The sequence below is a fragment of the Patella vulgata genome, chromosome 9, assembly GCF_932274485.2.
Source record: "Patella vulgata chromosome 9, xgPatVulg1.2, whole genome shotgun sequence".
In the NCBI taxonomy this organism is placed as follows: Eukaryota; Metazoa; Mollusca; class Gastropoda; family Patellidae; genus Patella; species Patella vulgata.
The window spans coordinates 10,897,950-10,918,038 of record NC_065887.2 but is presented as its reverse complement, the minus strand read 5'-3'; the positions used below and the strand labels follow the sequence as shown (position 1 = coordinate 10,918,038).

At 36.2% G+C, this 20,089-nt stretch overlaps 1 protein-coding gene across 2 annotated transcripts in view; it reads left to right on the top strand.

Moving 5' to 3' along the window:
* LOC126831858 (calcitonin receptor) overlaps positions 1-17,979 on the top strand; it is a 186,889-nt gene extending 168,910 nt beyond the window's left edge. For both annotated transcript variants that reach the window (XM_050562495.1, XM_050562494.2), the window contains exons 9-13: positions 2,687-2,753; positions 4,105-4,187; positions 10,691-10,826; positions 11,972-12,013; positions 15,161-17,979. In XM_050562495.1, coding sequence (XP_050418452.1) covers positions 2,687-2,753; positions 4,105-4,187; positions 10,691-10,826; positions 11,972-12,013; positions 15,161-15,400 — 568 coding nt within the window. In that variant the 3' untranslated portion in view covers positions 15,401-17,979. The remainder of the gene's footprint in view (positions 1-2,686; positions 2,754-4,104; positions 4,188-10,690; positions 10,827-11,971; positions 12,014-15,160) is intronic.
* The last annotated feature ends 2,110 nt before the right edge of the window (positions 17,980-20,089 follow it).

Below are 20,089 nucleotides of genomic sequence, written 5' to 3'. Positions count from 1 at the left end.
CACAAAAGTAGGACGTTAAACCCCGTTTCATTTCATTGCAATAACCTTAAATACAACTATTTCCTATCTTTGAACAGACTTGTTTGAAATTCTGATATATGAAACTTATGTCAAGTTGTGATTCTAAATGTATCAGTTTTGAAAACAGGTATTTGGAACCATTTCATTTCTATAACGAGAAGAACGTGTTTTCCTTGTTTCATTGTTCGCCGTGTTTTGTCTGAAAGCACATTCAGCTTAAAGGGACAATAACACTCTTGCTGGCTTGAAAGTTCCAGAAAATAAATAATATCTCTATCTAAGTACTAGATGCTTAAGTGTCCTACCTGTTGTGTAAATTATCCATTACATCCTATTTTACTTGTCCAGAGGGTTCGAAAATATTTTTAAATCGAAGTTTCATTTGAAATGGTTTACGTTAGGCTTTTCAAACCATTATGTTGAATTTTTCAAAATTTTTAAATAAGGTGTGTTAAGATGAAATTTGTATCATCAATTAATTGGAATATTGTAAAATAATACAATTTGTTGACCAGAATAAAGATTGGGACATATTATCCAGTAACAACAAGAGTGGTATTGAGCCTTTAACACCCCATTGATTTGTTTTCAGGTTATTATTGACTGATAATTGGGTTGTTTTGGGATTAAATTATTTATAAGTCTAGTCGAAGTGTCTAAAACAGGGTTCGTTGTTTCTTTTATCTATAGATTTCAGCTATAATAAATAATCCTCTAACTGTATTTAAATTCCCCAAATAACCATATGTTGCATATTTATTGAAATTATTCTCTTTTGGGTAAATCATTCCGATGTATTTCCAAGAATCTTGTTAACCAACAGAATTTTTTGGCTTTGGATAATTTGCTATTCGTTTTTCATATTCTTTAATCTTATATCTCACATGGAATTGATTCAATCTGTATTGAATCATTGGGGTAAAACATCCCCCATTAATAACATATTTCAAGAAGGCCTTTTTTTTAAAGCAGGTCATTGTGAACGATCGTGTTAACCTATACACCCACGAAATGAGTCTGTTGACTGACTTGCTGGTGCTTTTTTTTAAAGGGCTTGGGTGACTGAATATGGAACGTTTGCGCTTTAGATCATAAGATCTGACATTGAGTCAACTAGCGTTGGTTTGATAACAGCTTGTTTATGGACGTGGCAATGGCTATAGAGTTCAACCTTATGGACTTTCTCTGCCCCCGCCCCCCTCCCACACACACACTGTTAAAGATCTGTACGCGCAAGCGAATTATTGAAATAAAATTGAACAATATGTTAGCCTCAGGTGTGTGCCGAGTGGATGTTAATCTGAAGACGCTAGAGTAATGACAAGGCAGATAGCTTATGATTTGATGTATATCAGAATGAAGAAGTAAAATTGGTTATTTTTTTCATGTACATATATAAACAGTCGATGATATTTTGCATAAATATAGATGTATGTGTGTATCATTTATTTTAATGATAGATGTTTTAGCACTATTAGTGTTAAATCATCACCGTCACACATGCTATATTACATTAAACATGCATTATGCAAGAGCTAAATCTGATTATTGCAAGTCTTAATTTAGGCTTCAGATGTTATAGAAATTATAAATTAGATCTTTATTTAAACAACAAGACCAAAACCAACTCTGTAGACCCACGGATGGCTCGGCTACAGCTCGGATTTAAATAGGATTTCACTAATTGATTAAATCAAATAAGGGGTAACCTGATGAAAATACGTCAGTTACATCGAGGCTAAATGATAGAGTGTACTTAGCGAGGCCGCTGTAAAGCGTTTCCGTATGCCATTGAAAACTTCACTTGATAATCGAGATGTGTAGGTGGAGTTAACGCCTGTCAATCAAACGATCGGCGAAGGTGAAGACGCATTTCGCTACCATTTTTAGTCAAATATTACAACGATGATAACTATGTTCAGAATAAAGTAATTTGACCGAATTTTTCAATATATTCTTCTTTCATCATCTACTTTTGAACTGTTATAGCAAGAATGGCCAACTCTCTATAAAAATCTCCCATAATGTATCTTTAACTTATCAATCATATATCTTTATTCATACATCTCAAGTTCCTCTCACAGGAAGTCCGAGCTTATTAACAAGTATCATCTTTATTAGACGAAAGGAAAATAATGGACATGAAGAAGTTTAATGCGGTGTAATTTGCACCAATCACAAATTTTTACATGTGAAATTATCGTATACATGAACCTTCTAAAACTGGCATGTGTGTAGTTATAGATATAAATAAACGTGTAAAAAAAGGGACGTGTATATTGTTTGTGAGAAAAATTATGATTTCTAAGACGGGCGCGTGTGTAGTTAGGGATATAAATAAACGTGTAAAAAAAAGAGAGATGTATATTGTTTGTTGGCAAATTATGATTATGAACTAATAGCGTTGAAAACCATATTGAAAAAACGTTATTTCTTTTTTGAGGTCATGAAGAAGTATGATCTTTATTAGACGAAACACGTTGCACCAATCATAAATACAACGCTATATATTGCCAGATTCCGATCTTTAGTACTTCATAATCATAATTTTCCCCACAATATAAATATTGGGATCTTGTTCCTCTCTCTCTCTCTCTCTCTCTCCCTCTCTCTCTCTCTCTCTCTCTCTCTCTGTAAATTATAGTGTTTGTGTTTATTATTGTAGTTGCTGGGTATACCATGCTGGTGGATATGAATGGATCGTCTACTTCCCTAATCTAGTCTGCATTGTCGTAAGTAACCAACAATTAAATATTGGATAGATAAATAAACAAATGTAAAACAGAAAACAAACAGATTGTGCATAAAGATTTTAAATAAATTGATTAAAATGAATTAAATATTTAATGGCCTGGTGTCTCTATAACGGTGACTCAATTGGGCAGTGCTAGGTTCCCACTGTGGTGCGATGCGTTGCGATAGGATTAAAGTCCACGGTCTCGTACGTGCAGGATCAACACGATTGCTACGACTGACCTCAATACATGATACGATCAACGATCACCACGATTGCTACGACTGACCTCAATATATGATAAGACCTGATGGGATCACCACGATTACTCCACGATTAAAACCACGATTAAAACCACGATGTCAATCTTAGTATGAATCCTGATAGTAGGGACCAATCATAAGACGTTGACTCGCTAACCTGGAGGCCAATTGTTGGCCAAGGAAGTTAATCGGGAATTTTCCGACGTGGTTCCTCCTTGTCAGTGGTGCGGGGCCACGTTGGCTAAGTGGGTAAGACGCTGGCTCGCTAGTCTGGAGGTCGGGTGTTTGATCCCTGCATTGGCCGAGAAAGTTCATCCAGATTTTTCGGCGTGGTTCCCTCTTGTCAGTGATGCAGGACGGAGGGCTTGACAAGGACAGCTGTCTAGTCGTTCATATGGGACGAACAACCGAGGTCCCGTATACACATTGGCGTGCACGTAAAAGATCCCTTGACAGTTGGAATTCGATATAAGAGTAGGCCGAAGTGCCGCTGTCCGGGCAAAATTTTCCTCATAGCACACTGTATGGCCCATGCCCGTCTTCATTAACCCAGTTCGGAGCAGAACAGTAGGACGTTAAACCCCATTTCATTACATTTTCACGTCAACTCTCTCCTCCCGCCCGCAATTGTTGTAAACGATACACAGATCAAAGATTTCTGGGATTGTTTCACTAACCCTAAGATGGAATCCTATCACAATTTAGAGTGATTTTTCGCAGTGTTACTGCCCCTGTATCTTTAACCTTGTAAATACTATACAGATCAGAAGTTTTGACAATTTAATTTTCAAACTTTATGGGATTTTTCCACTAGTCACTAAAAAAAACCTTTAGAAATTAAATTATTATCCCTCTCACCAAAATTTTGAAACAACTTCCAGGCAAGAGTTTCCACATTAGTTTCTCAAAGCTTGCTGCAATTGTTGGGCTAGTTCATTAATTTTGTGCTTAGTTATTGTCCCTGACAAAAAGACCTAATAACCATTATTCAAAATCCCGATTGTGGGCGTATATGCGTAGTCTGGCAACGTTTTGTTCTATTAAAACAGACACCCTATAGTTTTCAATGATATTTTATAATTTCAGGCTAATTTTTTTTTTCTTGGTAATATTCTACGTATCTTAATGACCCAACTGCAGAGCCATCCTAACGAACCCAGTAATTATAGGTAAAAACATTTATCTTGGTTTTGGAGATTTTTCTTTTATTTATGTTTTTTTCTTGGAGGGGGGGGGGGCATGTTATGATTGCCTACTTTCTCATTGTTGACGATTAAAAATTAGGGGAGGATAATACCGCATAGGTATTGTATTATTTACGAATTATTGCAATGGTAAAATTAGTTGAGAATTTTATCGCATCGTTCGTGCGTTTTGTAGAAATTATTGTAATGCTTAAAGTATACTGTCAGATATCACAGCTATGTGTAACAATATAAACTGCCAAGGAAGGAGACATGGCTGGCGCCGTAAGCTGTTAATATCAATAAGATCTGTCATCGAGTCAAGTGGCGTAGTATCACTCTCCAGCTTGTACGTGATAAGGAATAAGGTCGCCTGTCCAACCTCGTCGGTTTTCCCCCGGTCTCCCCCCCCCCCCCTGCCAAAGACACCTACGCGCAACCAAATTATTGAAATAATATTGTACCATATTATTATGTTATCCCGAAATTACCTGGTATTTGACGAGTGGATGTGAAACGTTGATGAACACAGACAAAATAGTAAATATGTATAATTAACTGATCAAAAATATTAATTGGTTTAAATTCACCTCGTATTTCCCAGACCGACAATAATTTGAATAATAACATATATTCTAAAATAGGTTTAAAGTTGGAGTGTCCGTCTCAGTGGCGGATCTCTCCTCGAAAAATAATCGAAAAACAGGACCAATCATTCCCGGGTGATAAAGTGTACAAAAAAAACAACAATTGTTCAATTAGTTCAATAGACTGATGTTTTCATCACACGCTAACATTAGTGGAAAATGGTAGAAGTAGGTGATTCATCCAACTGGTCTGCAGAGTGGATCTTATTCTATCGCTAAGTTCACTGGAAACCAAGGCAATAAATAAAACAGTGCTATGAAGAAAACATGACTAAAGAAAACAGGGCAATCAATAAAACGGGACAATAATGAAGCTACCTGTAATTGGGTTGGAGCATGCATATGAATATTGAGTGTTTAACCAGCTTTTGATTATAGTCTACCGGGGCAAAAATAGTATCCAATGTAAACAATTGCAATTCCGTAATAGAAAGAGTCAATGGTTCTACCTTTATCTGAATTGGGTGGTCGATGGACCCCCCTCTCATAAACTGGCTGAAAGCTGAAATATGTTCGATCTATAGGGAACATTGGAATGTCTCTTAAGAATGCGTTTGCGAGAGAACCATGCAGGGACCGGCACATGGTGGGTGACCGATTTTCACCATTTTTTTTATGTATGATGGGTAACCCCTCAATACCCCACTGCCACAATTTTAGATCAATCGAACAATTTTTAGAGCGCAGAAAAATTTTTGAAATTTTAAGACCGAAAAAAGCCAAAAAATCATCATTTTCAGGCCACTTTTCAATTATTTCGTACAACTAAACTACGGCGAGTAGAATAATGAAACTTTATAGCGTAGTAGATATCGTTAGTGAGTATACATTCTGAAAGTTGGATGGATTTTCATGGCGCGGTATTTGGTATAGGGACTTATTGCTGCAAGGTACCAAAATAGCTCAATTTAAGTATGTCATTTTATTCTATCTATATCTCACCCACTGCGGGTTTAAGTATTTTTTTGGAATGCTGACTGAAAAGGCAATGATCTATAGTATTAAGATCAAGAAAAATATTGGGTGGCACGCGACCCGTTTAGTAGTAAATAATTTCCATTTTTGTACAAAAATAACGATTTTCAACAAAAATGACGAAAAATAAACCGCTTTATTTACATACTGAAAAGTGTAACATGGCACCTGAAACCAAATTAACGTGGTTTCCAGTTCCATTAAGAGCAAGCCATAATAAAAATAGAAATAAACAAATAGATATAAACGCAGATTATATACTTTCATCAAAAAATTCAAGTTTAAAAAATGTTCCATTATCAAAACTACAAATATTTATTACTATCTATCTATCTATCTTTCTATCTTTCTATCTATCTATCCAATAAGTATCTAATCACGAAAACTGAGCTCACAATTACACCGTTAAAATTTATCTGTCTATCTATCTACCCAATAAGTATCTAATCACGAAAACTGAGCTCACAATTACACCGTTAAAATTTTCAAACGATAAAGTTTGAAAAGCTTAATTTACTGTAAATGCCAAAAGAGCTGCTCTTGGTAAATACAATTAATCTCTCTAGACTATTTGTCAACATTTTATTAATTCGGCAATATAACCTCATGATCTAGTAGAAGGATGATGAATTTTTGAACAACAAATCGTAAAAACTAAATAGTGTACTAGTCATATACATCTGTCTATACTTCACAAACGAATCAAGCGATATTTCAAAAAGACAAAAAACAAATTGTATATGAGCGTAAGGTCACTATTTTAGCATACTCCCCGCAGTGTTTAGTTTGATTAGACCTAATCCCACTCAACACTGCCGTAATGAAAGCAAATTTCTGTTCCATGATCTAGTAGAAGGATGATGAATTTTTGAACAACAAATCGTAAAAACTAAATAGTGTACTAGTCATATACATCTGTCTATACTTCACAAACGAATCAAGCGATATTTCAAAAAGACAAAAAACAAATTGTATATGAGCGTAAGGTCACTATTTTAGCATACTCCCCGCAGTGTTTAGTTTGATTAGACCTAATCCCACTCAACACTGCCGTAATGAAAGCAAATTTCTGTTCCAAATTATGACTCGTCAATAGTCCGATTAACAACCAATACCTAACTGCGTAACAATATCATTCTGGTTTCAAATATGTTAACATAACGTTACGTCATGATTCACGAAATTTATTACGCCCAATTAACCGGTGCATAGCAGAATATTGCAGAAAAACTAATTGCGTGACAAACTAGGCTATCAACATGGCTACAGTGTAAACAATACTGTTTGGAGACGAACAAAACTTTCACCGTTTTTAATACCTTAAATCACTGTCCAAAGTTTTAGGGAAGACCCCAGATTAAAAGAAAGACTTTACTTAGGAGCGATTTGATTGAACGGGAAGAATAGACACTCCCCCAAAAACGTAAGTATCAGAAGTCAATCCAGCAATGGCCAGAGCGGCATTTCTCTGGCTATTGCTTCAGGAATATGCTATTATAGTTTCTTTCGGATAACTGGCTACTAAACCACATTTTTTTTGTGCAAAAGACGGGAAAATGAACAGCTGATTTCATCCGCCATCTTGGATGCTGGAGTGCAAATCTAACTTCGGCCTGACGAATAATAATAATAATAATATTAATATGTACAGAAGCATGTCCACTGCGCATACAATTAAATTAATTTAATTAATCTTGATAAGTCTTGCTGTAAAACAAGAAAGGGTTTGAGATGATTTAATGATCTCTGGAAGATTGTTACGCAGTTTAGGCGCTTTCACTGAGCACGATCCGTATCCAAATGATATTAATTTTCACCTTGAGCAACAAAACTGATGAATGTGTGTTCGGCCGGAGGTTACTCGGGGGAACTTGTATGTGCATGAAGTTATATAATTATATTTGAGCTAAGCCATTCACGGTGAATGATTCACATACTGATACGTCAAAGACAGATGATTGGCAGCCAATAGATTGATTTCAGAACAGGAGTAATATGAGAGTGTTTTGATGATCTGGTAAGAATTCGAGCTGCGTTATTTTCTACAAGTTGATTTTTTTTAATATTGGCACTAGATGTTTCTACTAACAAACTGTTACAGTGGTCAATCCTTGGGAATACCAAAGAACATATAAGTGTAGCAACTGCTTCCTGGCTAATAAAGTTCCCGGACCAAAGATAACAGTTTCGAGAAATTTCACTAGTATGACTGACCATGCTCAAATTGGACCCCAAGAGGACACCTAACCTCTTCACAGTGTCTCATGGTAAAAATATTGCATCTTGTACAACTACGTCATTTGAACTTGTATTTTTTTCTGATGTTTTTTTTCACCACATAAAATACATTCTGATTTACTTTATTCAATTAAATTTAATTTCAACATATTTCTTGTCATCCTATCTTTAATGTCATGTGTACACAATTTGATATCAGAATAATTATCTTCTGCATAAGAATGTCGTCCTAGAAACCATGATTATTGATTAGTTGTCCCAAATTCTTAGTATACATTACAGAAAGGACAGGTCCAAGGACTGATCCTTGTGGAACTCCCGAATCATCTGTACCGGCCCTACAAAGAGTTGCTGGAAGGCGGTTGCATGGGGCATTATCAGGCCTAATAATCCAGGCAATGAATGATTTTATTGGAAAAATGATGTCAAAAATGAAGTCATTTTCTTCAAGTTCGACCATAAAATTTAATATGAAAGAAATCCGTGCCAGTCATTTTGTCAAAACCAAATATTAGTATTAGTAGTCCTCAACTTCCATTATTAATAGGTGAGATATAGCATCATGAAATTTATATGTTTTAGCATATAGCAAAAACTACGTCTCAAAATAAATTCCTCATAGCCTCAAATGGTTTCGGAAAAATTTAATAGTCATATATATTGAAGTAGTACACATGATCATTCATAAAAAAAATAATTAAAAAAAAAAATCAATAGACAATGTATGGGAAATATTTGAATTTTGGGATTTTTTTTTTCAAAAAAAATGACGGTTTTTAACTATAAAATGGCCATAGCTGGTTCTCCGTAACTACAAGGTTGGTGACCCTCATATTTCATGTGGGGTATAAGGGGTACCCAATGACCAAATCTGCAAAGTTTGGTCAAAATCGCCGGACACGGCTTGTGCCGGTTTTTTTAAATTTTGCATGATTCTCTCGCGAACTCATTCTTAATATTCTATGCAAGGGTTAGTTCTAGTTCAGCCATATTGTTATTTTTTGGTTTGTGTGTTGGTTTGCTTGGGGTTTTTTTGGTTTTTTGTTGTTGTTGTTGTTGTTGTTGTTGTTGTTGTTGTTGTTGTTGTTGTTGTTGTTGTTGTTGTTGTTTTGTTTTGTTTTGTTGTTTTTTGGGGGTTTTTTTTTGGGGGGGGGGGGGCAGGTGAAAGCTCAATTTCGTGTCTGAAGCTATGTAATAGTGTATATGTGATCTATATAGCAATCAAGGATGTATTTTTAAATATTCGCTGGTTCTGCATCCTGTTGTACGACGCCGCCACTTTCACATTTTAGATAAACCATCAAGAGTTCATTTTATCCACATATATAAATTTAACTGGAAGTGTGTTTGATTACATTGTGTTTATAACGGGTGATATTATAGGATATCCATACATCGGTTTCTTCATAATATCGCACCAATTTCACCTGAATCGATTTTTGACATGGCTGCACATATAATATCTTAGATATTTTATATATGCATTATTCAATAGCTAAATCTGCTTATTGCAAGTCTTTGGTTTGGTTTCAAATGCTATATAAACTTTTTTTTTAGACATTTATTGACATAATAAGCCCATGACAAAGATTTTAATGGATTAGAACGCCCGCTAGATTTAGGTATTTGTCCAGTACTATTGCTACTATTATAAACGATATACGCGACATCTTCTCTAGGAAGTCCGAGCTTATTAACAAGTATCATCTTTATTAGACGGAAGGAAAATAATGGACATAAAGAAGTTTAATGGCGTGTAATTTGTACCAATCATAAATACAACGCTCTTGTCAGATTCAAAGCTTTAGTACTTCATAATCACAATTTTCCCCATAAACAATATAAATATTTGGATATTGTTTTTCTCTCTCTCCCTCTCTCTCTCTCTCTCTCTCCCTCTCTCTCTCCCCCTCTCTCTCTCTCTCTCAGATTCAAAGCTTTAGTACTTCATAATCACAATTTTCCCCCACAAAGAATATAAATATTGGGATCTTGTTCCTCTCTCTCTCTCTCTCTCTCTCTCTCTCTCTCCTCTCCTCTCTGTGTAAGGTCCGTCATTGAAATAAAATTGTACTATATGACTATGTGTTAGTCCCGAAAGGAGATTGTATTGATTGATCTCTCTCATTATAACGTTGTTATTTGGTTATAAATGTGTAAATAATAACTTATAAAATAGAACATTTAGCCCTTTAATGCATTTTTCATGACTTATGCGCATTTCTATAGCATGCATCCAGTCAATAGTCATAACGCAGGTGTCTCTTGTTCTATAGATGTGTAGTCATCGACAACTTATCACCAATCTGGTTAAAACACAGATTCTATTTCGTTTCGTTTTTATAGTTCAAAATTTCGTTTTACTTGTCTTTGTAGGCCATCGAAAGTATAAAAAAACGAAACGAAATATAGATCGGTACTTTAATCAGATTGACTTATCACCAACAGGATTGTAAATGGTAGTTAACATAAATAATAGACAGACATGAATTGTATTTTTTTTGTGTGTGTTCTTTTTTATATTACTAGGGCCGTAGATATGGGGACTTTCCATTAAGAGTGTGGTGAAGCTACCGGGGACTTATCCTCCACTTGACGTTTATTTATTGTGTTATTTGTTTATTACAGGCGTGCCTTAAAAGCTACCTTCATCCTCGTACCGTTATTTGGTTTACAGTTATTTCTAATCATCTACAGACCACCATCTTCCTGGGGTGGTAGTTTTGTCTTTGAAATAGTGTCAAAAGTTGCCACCAACACACAGGTATTACATAATTTAGACAGCTCATCAACAACTTCCATTTAGTTCCAGGAACTGGTTCGATGCGATCTTGGAGGCGACGCTCTTCGAAAGAAGCCAATTCAATAACTGATCATAATTTTGCAATGAATTACACCTATTAGAATTTAAAGTATACATGGCAGGGATGGATTAACTATTAAGCAAATAAGCACGTGCTTACGGCATCATGGGAATGGGGGCACCACAGATGGTCTTCTTTGTTAAGATGCCAAATTTTAAATATTTAATTCAAAAAATGTCTTGCTGTTTTGTCGCAATTGCTAATGATGTGTACAAAGCCCAGGGATAACTCTAACCACTAGTTTGACAGTTCATTATCGTTTATTATTGAATATATGGGGTCAACCAAATCTTCAAATTTCCTAGGGTCTCTGGGTTTTAATCCGTCCCTGCGCACATAAGATATTCTAATTACTTTAAAGGGACAATAACACTCTTACTGGCTTGAAAGCTCCAGAAAATAAATAATATCTTTATCTAAGTACTAGATGTTTAAGTGCCCTACCTGTTGTGTAAATTATCCATTACATCCTATTTTACTTGTCCAGAGGGTTCGAAAATATTTTTAAATCGAAGTTTCATTTGAAAAGGTTTACGTTAGACGTTTCAAACCATTATGTTGAATTTTTCAAAAATTTTAAATAAGGTGTGTTAAGATGAAATTTGTATCATCAATTAATTGAAATATTCTAAAATAGTAAAATTTGTTGACCAGAATAAAGATTGGGACATATTATTCAGTTACAACAAGAGTGGTATTGAGCCTTTAATCTTACAATATTAAGTCTTTGACCGATATTACTTATTGTTATAGGTCACAGCTAGGGGGATTTTGCGGCGAAATGGTTAGCGCATGCGCATTGTACCACAAGGTAAATCAACTGGCGTGGTCTTGATTCCCCTCTTGTACGTGACCAGGAGTAGGGTCACCTGTCAAACCTCGTCGTTTTCTCCGGGTCCTCCGGTTTCCTCCCACTGCTAAAGACCCCTACGCGCAAGTGAATTATTGAAATAAAATTGAACCATATGTTAGTCCCGAAATGACCTAGTCTGTGTCGAGTGAACCTTAAACAGATTTCTTGCTATATATTTGTGTTTAATTTCAGGGTGCAATTGTTGCTATAATATTCTGTTTTTTAAATGGTGAAGTGAGTAAAACTAATTTTATAATTTCATTTTTGTTTTTCGTTATATTTAAAGCGATGGTTGTCAAATCACTATTATACAATCATAGGAATCTTTAGCACTTAAAAAACGTGCACATAAAAATTCGAAATATTTTCTACTCAATTCTTTTCACTGGAAAACTAGGTCTACATAATTATGACTGTGGTGGAATTTTACCGAGTTGTTTCGGTTGGGAGTGGGAGCTGTCACGGTGGCTAAGTGGTTAAGACGCTGACTCGCTAGCCTGGAAGTCGGGTGTTCGATCCCTGTATTGGCCGAGAAAATTCATCCAGATTTTCCAGCGTGGTTCCCCCTTGTCAGTGATGCAGTCGTTCGGATGGGGCGAAAAACCGAGATCCCGTTTACAAATTATGTGCACGTAAAAGATCCCTTGACAGTTGGAATTCGATATAAGAGTAGGCCGTAGTGCCGCTGTCCGGGCAAAATTTCCCTCATAGCATACTATATGGCGTATGCCTGTCTTCATTAACCCAGTTCGGAGCAGAACAGTAGGACTTAAAACCCAATTTCATTTCATTTCATTTTCGTTTCGGTTGGCAAAGTCTGTGGTCAGGCCACAGAGTTCTATACGCAATGGGTCAGACAGATAATTACAATGGTGCCTGGTTGACTGAGACAACCGTCTAAAATATTGTTGTAATAATAACACATCAATTTGAAAACGATCTATTTGTCAATATCAGACAATAGTGAATTATAGGATTCGTTAACAAATCTCTAACTCAATATCATCCACAGTCTTCGACACTGAAAACACGAATTATTTGCCAGTTTAAATCAACATTGGTGTTGTGATCCTACCGTTGAAAAAATGTGCTACTGATATCCAATATTTAAGACAAAATAAACATTTTACTATCGTGTACCATAATGCGTTTCAGTGCCATTTGTAACAACAGACTCGAAGAACGAGGCTAGACATATTTCACAAGTCATGACAAACGGTGACCCATATTCTTATCTGGAGAGCATGCGCAATAAATACAACGGTGTAGACTGGAATAACCAGGCGCTAGAGATTGCCATTCGATTAAGACTTAGGGTGAAATGAAATGGGGTTTAACGTCCTACTGTTTTGCTCCGTTGCTCCGAACTGGGCTAATGGAGACGGGCATACGCCATACAGTGTGCTATGAGGGAAATTTTGCCCGGACAGCGGCACTACGGCCTACTCTTATATCGAATTCCAACTGTCAAGGGGTCTTTAACGTGCACGCCAATGTGTACACGGGACCTCGGTTTTTCGTCTCATCCGAATGACTAGACAGCTGTCCTTGTCAGGCCCTCCGTCCTGCATCACTGACAAGGGGAAACCACGCCAGAAAATCTGGATGACCTTTCTCGGCCAATGCAGGGATCGAACTCCCGACCTCCAGGCTAGCGAGCCAGCGCCTTACCCACTTAGCCACCGCGATCCCCTGAAATTAGGGTAAAAACGGAAACGACTGAATGTTGATCAGTTTATATGCATTCATATTACATTATTGTATGCGTTGTGACCCATTTATGTCAATTTCTAGGTCCCAGATATTAGCGATTTAGCTCCTTTAACATATTCTAAATATAGGACTTTCAAAACCGCAACTATCGCTTTAAAATCTGTAATATTGTTGTTAACCGCTGTGTCATTTCTGTGGATATTTTCTTTATTACACAACTAAATTTAAAGCGCCTTATCTCTGAAACATCCAGACCCAAGTTAATACTTGGATTCTGGATGTACATTTGTTAGCCAATTAATTCCCATTTGTTTGTTGAATTGTGCTGAGTGCTCAATACCTTGAATGATTTATGATTTTTCTTCTGTATTTCAAACATGTAAGTGTCCGACTGTTTCTCTAGCCTTCATGATGGCTCCCCTAAATCGGTCAATCCCAAACTAATAAGTAGAGTATTTATTTTATAAACACGTTGGTTCAGCTCGATCCCTCTGGAGGCCATACCCAAGTTAAACCCTTGTTAAAAAACAAATCTAAGAAGGTGATAATAGCCTTACCCGAGGATTAGCCGGACCCGCTTCTCGCCATCACTTAGACCGCGAAGGTCGCAGTGGGACCCGCGGTTAAAATAGCTACCCATTAGGCATACGACAAGCTTTGAGCTTTTCATGAAAATTAGTGAGATACATCTTCTATAAACATACTGCGACGCAATGAAAAACGCCACTCGTCCCGAATTCACAAAACATTCTCAGACTTAAAGAATTAACTCAAAATTGTTCGACGTATTTTAACTAAAGTATACGCCTTCATAAAACTGTTGTTGTTATAAAGTACCAATTACATTAATAAGAAACTATGTGCAAAGTTTTGTGTTTCTGGATCAAAGACATTTTTCATAAACAGTGATTGATTGTTGAGTAAATTCTTAACTTAAATCTGAGAATGCTTTGTGAGCTCGTGCTGGCGATACATTTACAGACAAAAGTAAATCAACAACAAATCATGGAGGTCATAATTACTCTGGAGTGAAACATGGCCCCCATGATCTCTAGAATTCAGACAATAATGAACATTCTGCCTCCAATGTCTTCAGGAAAAAGACCTTCTTAAAAACAAATGTTACTTAGTTGCTCTTCTCAAGGGTACTGAGGTCCAAATATTTAAGTTTTGAAATGTTAACAAAATATCCCACATAAATTGAATTGGTCTGGCCTTATAGTCATTACAAACAAATGAAATGAAATGGGGTTCAATGTCCTACTGTTCTGCTCCTACAGGGAATATGAAGACAGGCATACGCCATGCAGTATACTAGGGAAATTTTGCCCGGAGAGCGGCGCTACAACCTACTCTTATATTGAATTCCAACTGTCAAGGGATCTTTTACGTGCACCACAATGTGTACTCAGGACCCCGTTTTTTTGTACCACCCGAACGACTAGACAGTTGTCATTGTCAGGCCCTCCGTCCTGCACCATTGACAAGGGGAAACCACGCCTGGGGAAACCACGCCTGGAAATCCCAATGAACTTTCTCGGTCAACACCGGGATCGTACCCGCGACCTCCAGGCCAGCGTCTTACTCACTTAGCCAGAACATCTGTTGATTTATATAATAATGTGATTAGCAGGTTCTTTATTTATACCAGGTTTCTGATTATTGCAGGTCCATACGCACCTTAAAGGTGTCATACCGACTCGCTTCAGACAGAAACCACATCGCTCCGAACTCGGTCGAACTAACTCCGTATCCACACAATACACAATGGAATCAACAAGACCACCATCAATGAGGGCAAAAATTGCAGACGATAAACACAGTTACATCCCCCTGAATACTCTGGTTGATGATATACATGTCTCCAATGGTCAACAAGGAAGTCCCATTGTACGTAACAAAACATGAACATCTCGAACGACACTTTATGGTCTTTGAAGTAAAAATATTTTGGAGAGTTCCACAAGTATTTTTTTCGTGTGAAATGTACCGTTTTGGTGACATTATACAAGGCGTGTGATATAATATGACCAAGTGTAAGTTCGATCAAGATGAATGTTGAAGTGTCTGCTGATAAAACCAATATAGGTTAAATTGTTCGATGTGATCTGAATTTGAAAGAGACAACCAAATAGTGCTATAAGAAAGAACAGTGCTGCATTGAATATTAGTTGAATTTAAGCTAATGTAGAAATGCTTTTGTTTTATTTATTCATTTTTTTTTTCTATTTGCATATATTTAACATTGATATCCCGTATCAATTTGTCAACTGGAGGACATTCAACCGTCATGACTTCAGATTGGGGTTTATGCAGAATATACTGCTAAAGGGAAATAACTCTTTTTTATAACATCCCTGGAATGATATCTAGTTTAGCTTTAATAGGAAATGTATGTTTAAATGTCGGAAGAATTAATATTAAATTTCGGGGAATACATCAGATCTGCCAATTAAAAACAGTTGTTAATTGTTGATCTGTTTTGTTTTGTTTATCTGTTTTTGGAGGGTCTCAATTTACCTATATATTTTTAATGGTCCATTCTGTTGTCTTCTCTCTTCTGTTCTGGTGAACAGTTCATTTGTTATTGGAATCAGCTGTTTATTCATGACCTCAACTTGACGAAGCTCGCTGTCGCTGGACACCACGGGATTGTACTAGACTGAGTCTAACTGCTTAAGTAAGTTATGAGTACAAGAATACTTTATAAAATTGTTAAATGTTTATAGTTTTTGTAGACATTCATTTTTTTATAACTATTATAAATCCAAATAAACTCTGTTGTTATTTTTTTATTATTATAAATCCAAACAAACTTTGTTGTTTTATGGTTCTGTGTCTTTTTATGTGTACAGAAAATGTTGAAGTTGAATAAGCGGAGAAAGAGAGAGAGAGAGAGAGAGAGAGAGAGAGAGATGAGCTATGTCATTTCGGGACTAACATATGGTTTAATAAAATTTCAATGATTCGCTTGTGCGTAGGGGTCTTTAGCAGTGGGAGGAAACCGGAGGACCCGGAGAAACTCCACGAGGTTGGACAGACAATTTAAAGGACTTTACTTTAAATTTGTAAATATTGTCTGCAACAGGCACCACGTGTCCAAAACGTTGCGTGAAATTTAAAACAATATTTTTAGAGGGCTTAGTGAGTTGTTAATGATTGCATTATGCTGTCTATTATATAATTATGTTAAATCGTCTTACTTCCGGATTTTTAACAGAAATATAGCCCAAGGGAAGTAGTTTAAATTTAAATAAATATCCAGCATTCCTTAAGGTGATCTCTAGTAACAACTGTCTATTATTTGACTTGATTTGGTCCGATGTTATAATGCTTTGTAATTCTGACAAATTGCGACCGTTTTTAACAACATCACTAGTTTGGTGTTACTTGGAAACGTCAAGCTAGGGATGCCACATCGAGGCTACACAGTATGTTTTCTACGAAGTGCACAGAGAAAACATATATATATCCGCATCTTTGAGATGAGATACTCTAACCGCTCATTTGGAAAGGTGGCAACCGGTAGCATGTTTACCAGAAATATAGTTACCATCGTTTCGTATTATCGGACATACCAGGCTAACTAATTAAATAAATGCAGACTTTTAATGTCTGTTCTTTTTTATTAAATAATTTCATCATAATTGATACATGTAGTACGCGTTGTTCAAAGGAGCTAAATCTCTGCTAAATCTCTTTGATTTAGGTCAAAATAATATTCAATTCTATTAATCTGAGACGTTATTTTGATTAGGGGTGTGGTAAGGTCTATACTGTTAAAAAAAATTAGCTGAAGTCGGCTCGTTTGTTAATATAAATTTAAGATTTGAGTTAATGTACCCACATGAAGTCGGCTTGTTTGTTAATTTAAATTTAAGATTTGAGTTAATGTATCCACCTGAAGTTGGCTCGTTCGTTTATTTAAATTTAAGATTTGAGTTAATGTATCCAGCTGTGTCGATAGCTGAACACAAAATCAGTTAATCTATAGATGCAAATGTCCACGAAGACAGACTGTCATCCATATTAACTGGTAAATCAGGAACGGACTAGGGGTCACAGTTTTTGAAAAACTGTAATTGGTGCTTTCTTCAGTATATCCTGATGGTTCTAGCAAATTTAGAGTATGGAAATCTTGCCAGTTCATCAAAAATAACTATTGAAATCGCCAATATTATTTGTAAACCAATTGAAAGGGTTTTATTTGTTGTTTTTTTTAAGTATTTGTATGTTTATTGTGTAATATTGTTATGATAGTCTTGTGATGTTCGACTCTTGAGGATTTTATATGTTCGGCTCTTGAGAAATGACTCTTGAATTTATATGTTCGACTCTTGAGAAATGACGCTTGAGGAATGTGTATGTTCGACTCTTGAGAAATTTAAATGCGGAAGTTTGTTTAACCATTGTTTAAACTACATTTCATCACCTTTTAATTTATGTAATAAATTGTTACCCAATTAAAACCGGTTTATGTTTCCTTGTATTTTTATGCAGTTGTTTTTTAGAAGTCTTATCGAGTTCGATTTGACGTTTAAGAAACCCTTCGGTGACTTCTTCTATCAATAATTTTGCTTTAAGAAACCTTCCGGTAACTTCTTCTGTCAATGATGTCGACCAGATTTAGTTTACGAACTGACATCGTATATTTGGTACGCGGGGTAACGGCCACTTAATATCTGCAGCGGACTTTAGAAGTGGGGGGAAACCAGGCCATCAGGAGAACGCCCACAAGGTTAAGGACAAGCAAAAGAACAAACCCATAAGATGTTAGATACAGCGTCCGTTTTAGCCTACTAAATGCACCCAGAGACGACTCCCCGGTTCTTTCCATCTGTCATAAGGGTGGCCGCAGGAGCCTCAATGTCATGTCCTAAAATATGATCACTACAATAGGAATCAATTTTGCGAACTTCCAACTGTCAAAGATTATTTTACGTGCACGCCTATGTGTACACGGGATCTCGGTTTTTCGTCAATCTGAACGACTAGACACTGTCACTGTCCTCGCCAGGTCCCCCACCCTGTTCTATTAGGAAATCCCACACTGGAAAATACGGAACATTTTCTATGCCAACACCGGACCTGCTTATTAGTGAACCACCGCCCCATCGTGGTTCCTCGGAAAGTCGATAATAATTCTGTCATTTTGAGATAAAAATGGTTTTGATTTTGTTTTGGGGGGGGGGGGGGGGGGTTGGGCACATCGGCAATGAGGTGAACCGAGAATTTGGCCAAAACTTCAACAAATTGTAAATGTCAAGGGTCAGGTATTAGTAATGAGTTTTTATCCTAAAACTTGTTCCGTACACGAAAACAGGCCTAGGAGGGGAGATAAATATATGAATACAATATTATTTACAAAAAAAAGATGCATTTCACTACAAATGTATATTATAGTTCTTATCTTTGGAAAGAGATGGAATGCATACAATGGGGTGTAACATACTATTAATCTGCGCCGACTGGGTGGACACTTATTACAGTTCTAAGGTAAACTGGTAGGTGAGCAGTTATAACCTTCAATACGGTATGCGCCTTGTACACGGGAAATGCGGCAAGTATTATTGGCATACAAACCTTTTTCCAAAGTAAATAAACATGTAATTTCTTATTAAGTCGCCTAATATTAAGAGTTTCTTTATCTTCTTTTGTTCATCGGGATTTTCTGACAGGGTTTCCCCTTGCCAGTGGTGCAGGACGGAGAGCCGGACAAGGACAGCTGTCTAGTTGTTCGAATGTGACGAAAAACCGAGGTCCCGTGTATACACTGGCATGCACGTAAAAGATCCGTTGGCAGCTAGAATTGGATATAAGAGTGGCCCGTAGCGTCCTTGCCCAGGCAAAATTTCCATCATTGCCTGTCTCCATTAGCCCAGTATAGGAGCAGGGCCCTGTTTCTCAAAAATCTTAACAAAAGATAAAATCCAAAGTTTAGTAGATACTTCAATTTTAATTGGCTAAGCACTAAAATCAATCTAATATTATCCAATCAAATTACTAAAATTTAATTTTTTTCTTAGTTAAAATTTCGTGAAACAGGCCCCATAACAGTAGGACGTTAAGCCCCATTTCATTCATTCATTATCTTCTTTTTCCTATTTATAAGTACTTAATGTCATATACACAACCATATTCTTAAATATGCTTTATCCTTTTCTCTATAACCAATTCAGTATTCATATTGTCTTCCCATCAGACATTATATACAAATAGTCTAAAACACAGACTTCACATACTACCTAATTACAAACCACTCAAATTATTTGTTGACATGTATTTAAACAATACACAATGTACAAAAATCGAGTAACAGTCCATTGGCAATATAAATGCCAAATTCATTAAATCACGTATATGTACAAAAATATTGTAAGTAATATCTTCAAGATAATAAAGCAGACTACAAATCTGATGAAAATACAGATCTATATTTCGTTTCATTTTTTTATACTTTCGATGGCCTACACTACATGAAAGTGTAGTAAAGACAAGTAAAACGAAATTTTGAACTATAAAAACGAAACGAAATAGGATCTGTGTTTTAACCAGATTGGCAGACTACCATCATTGTAAAGACCAGTCGCCAAATTT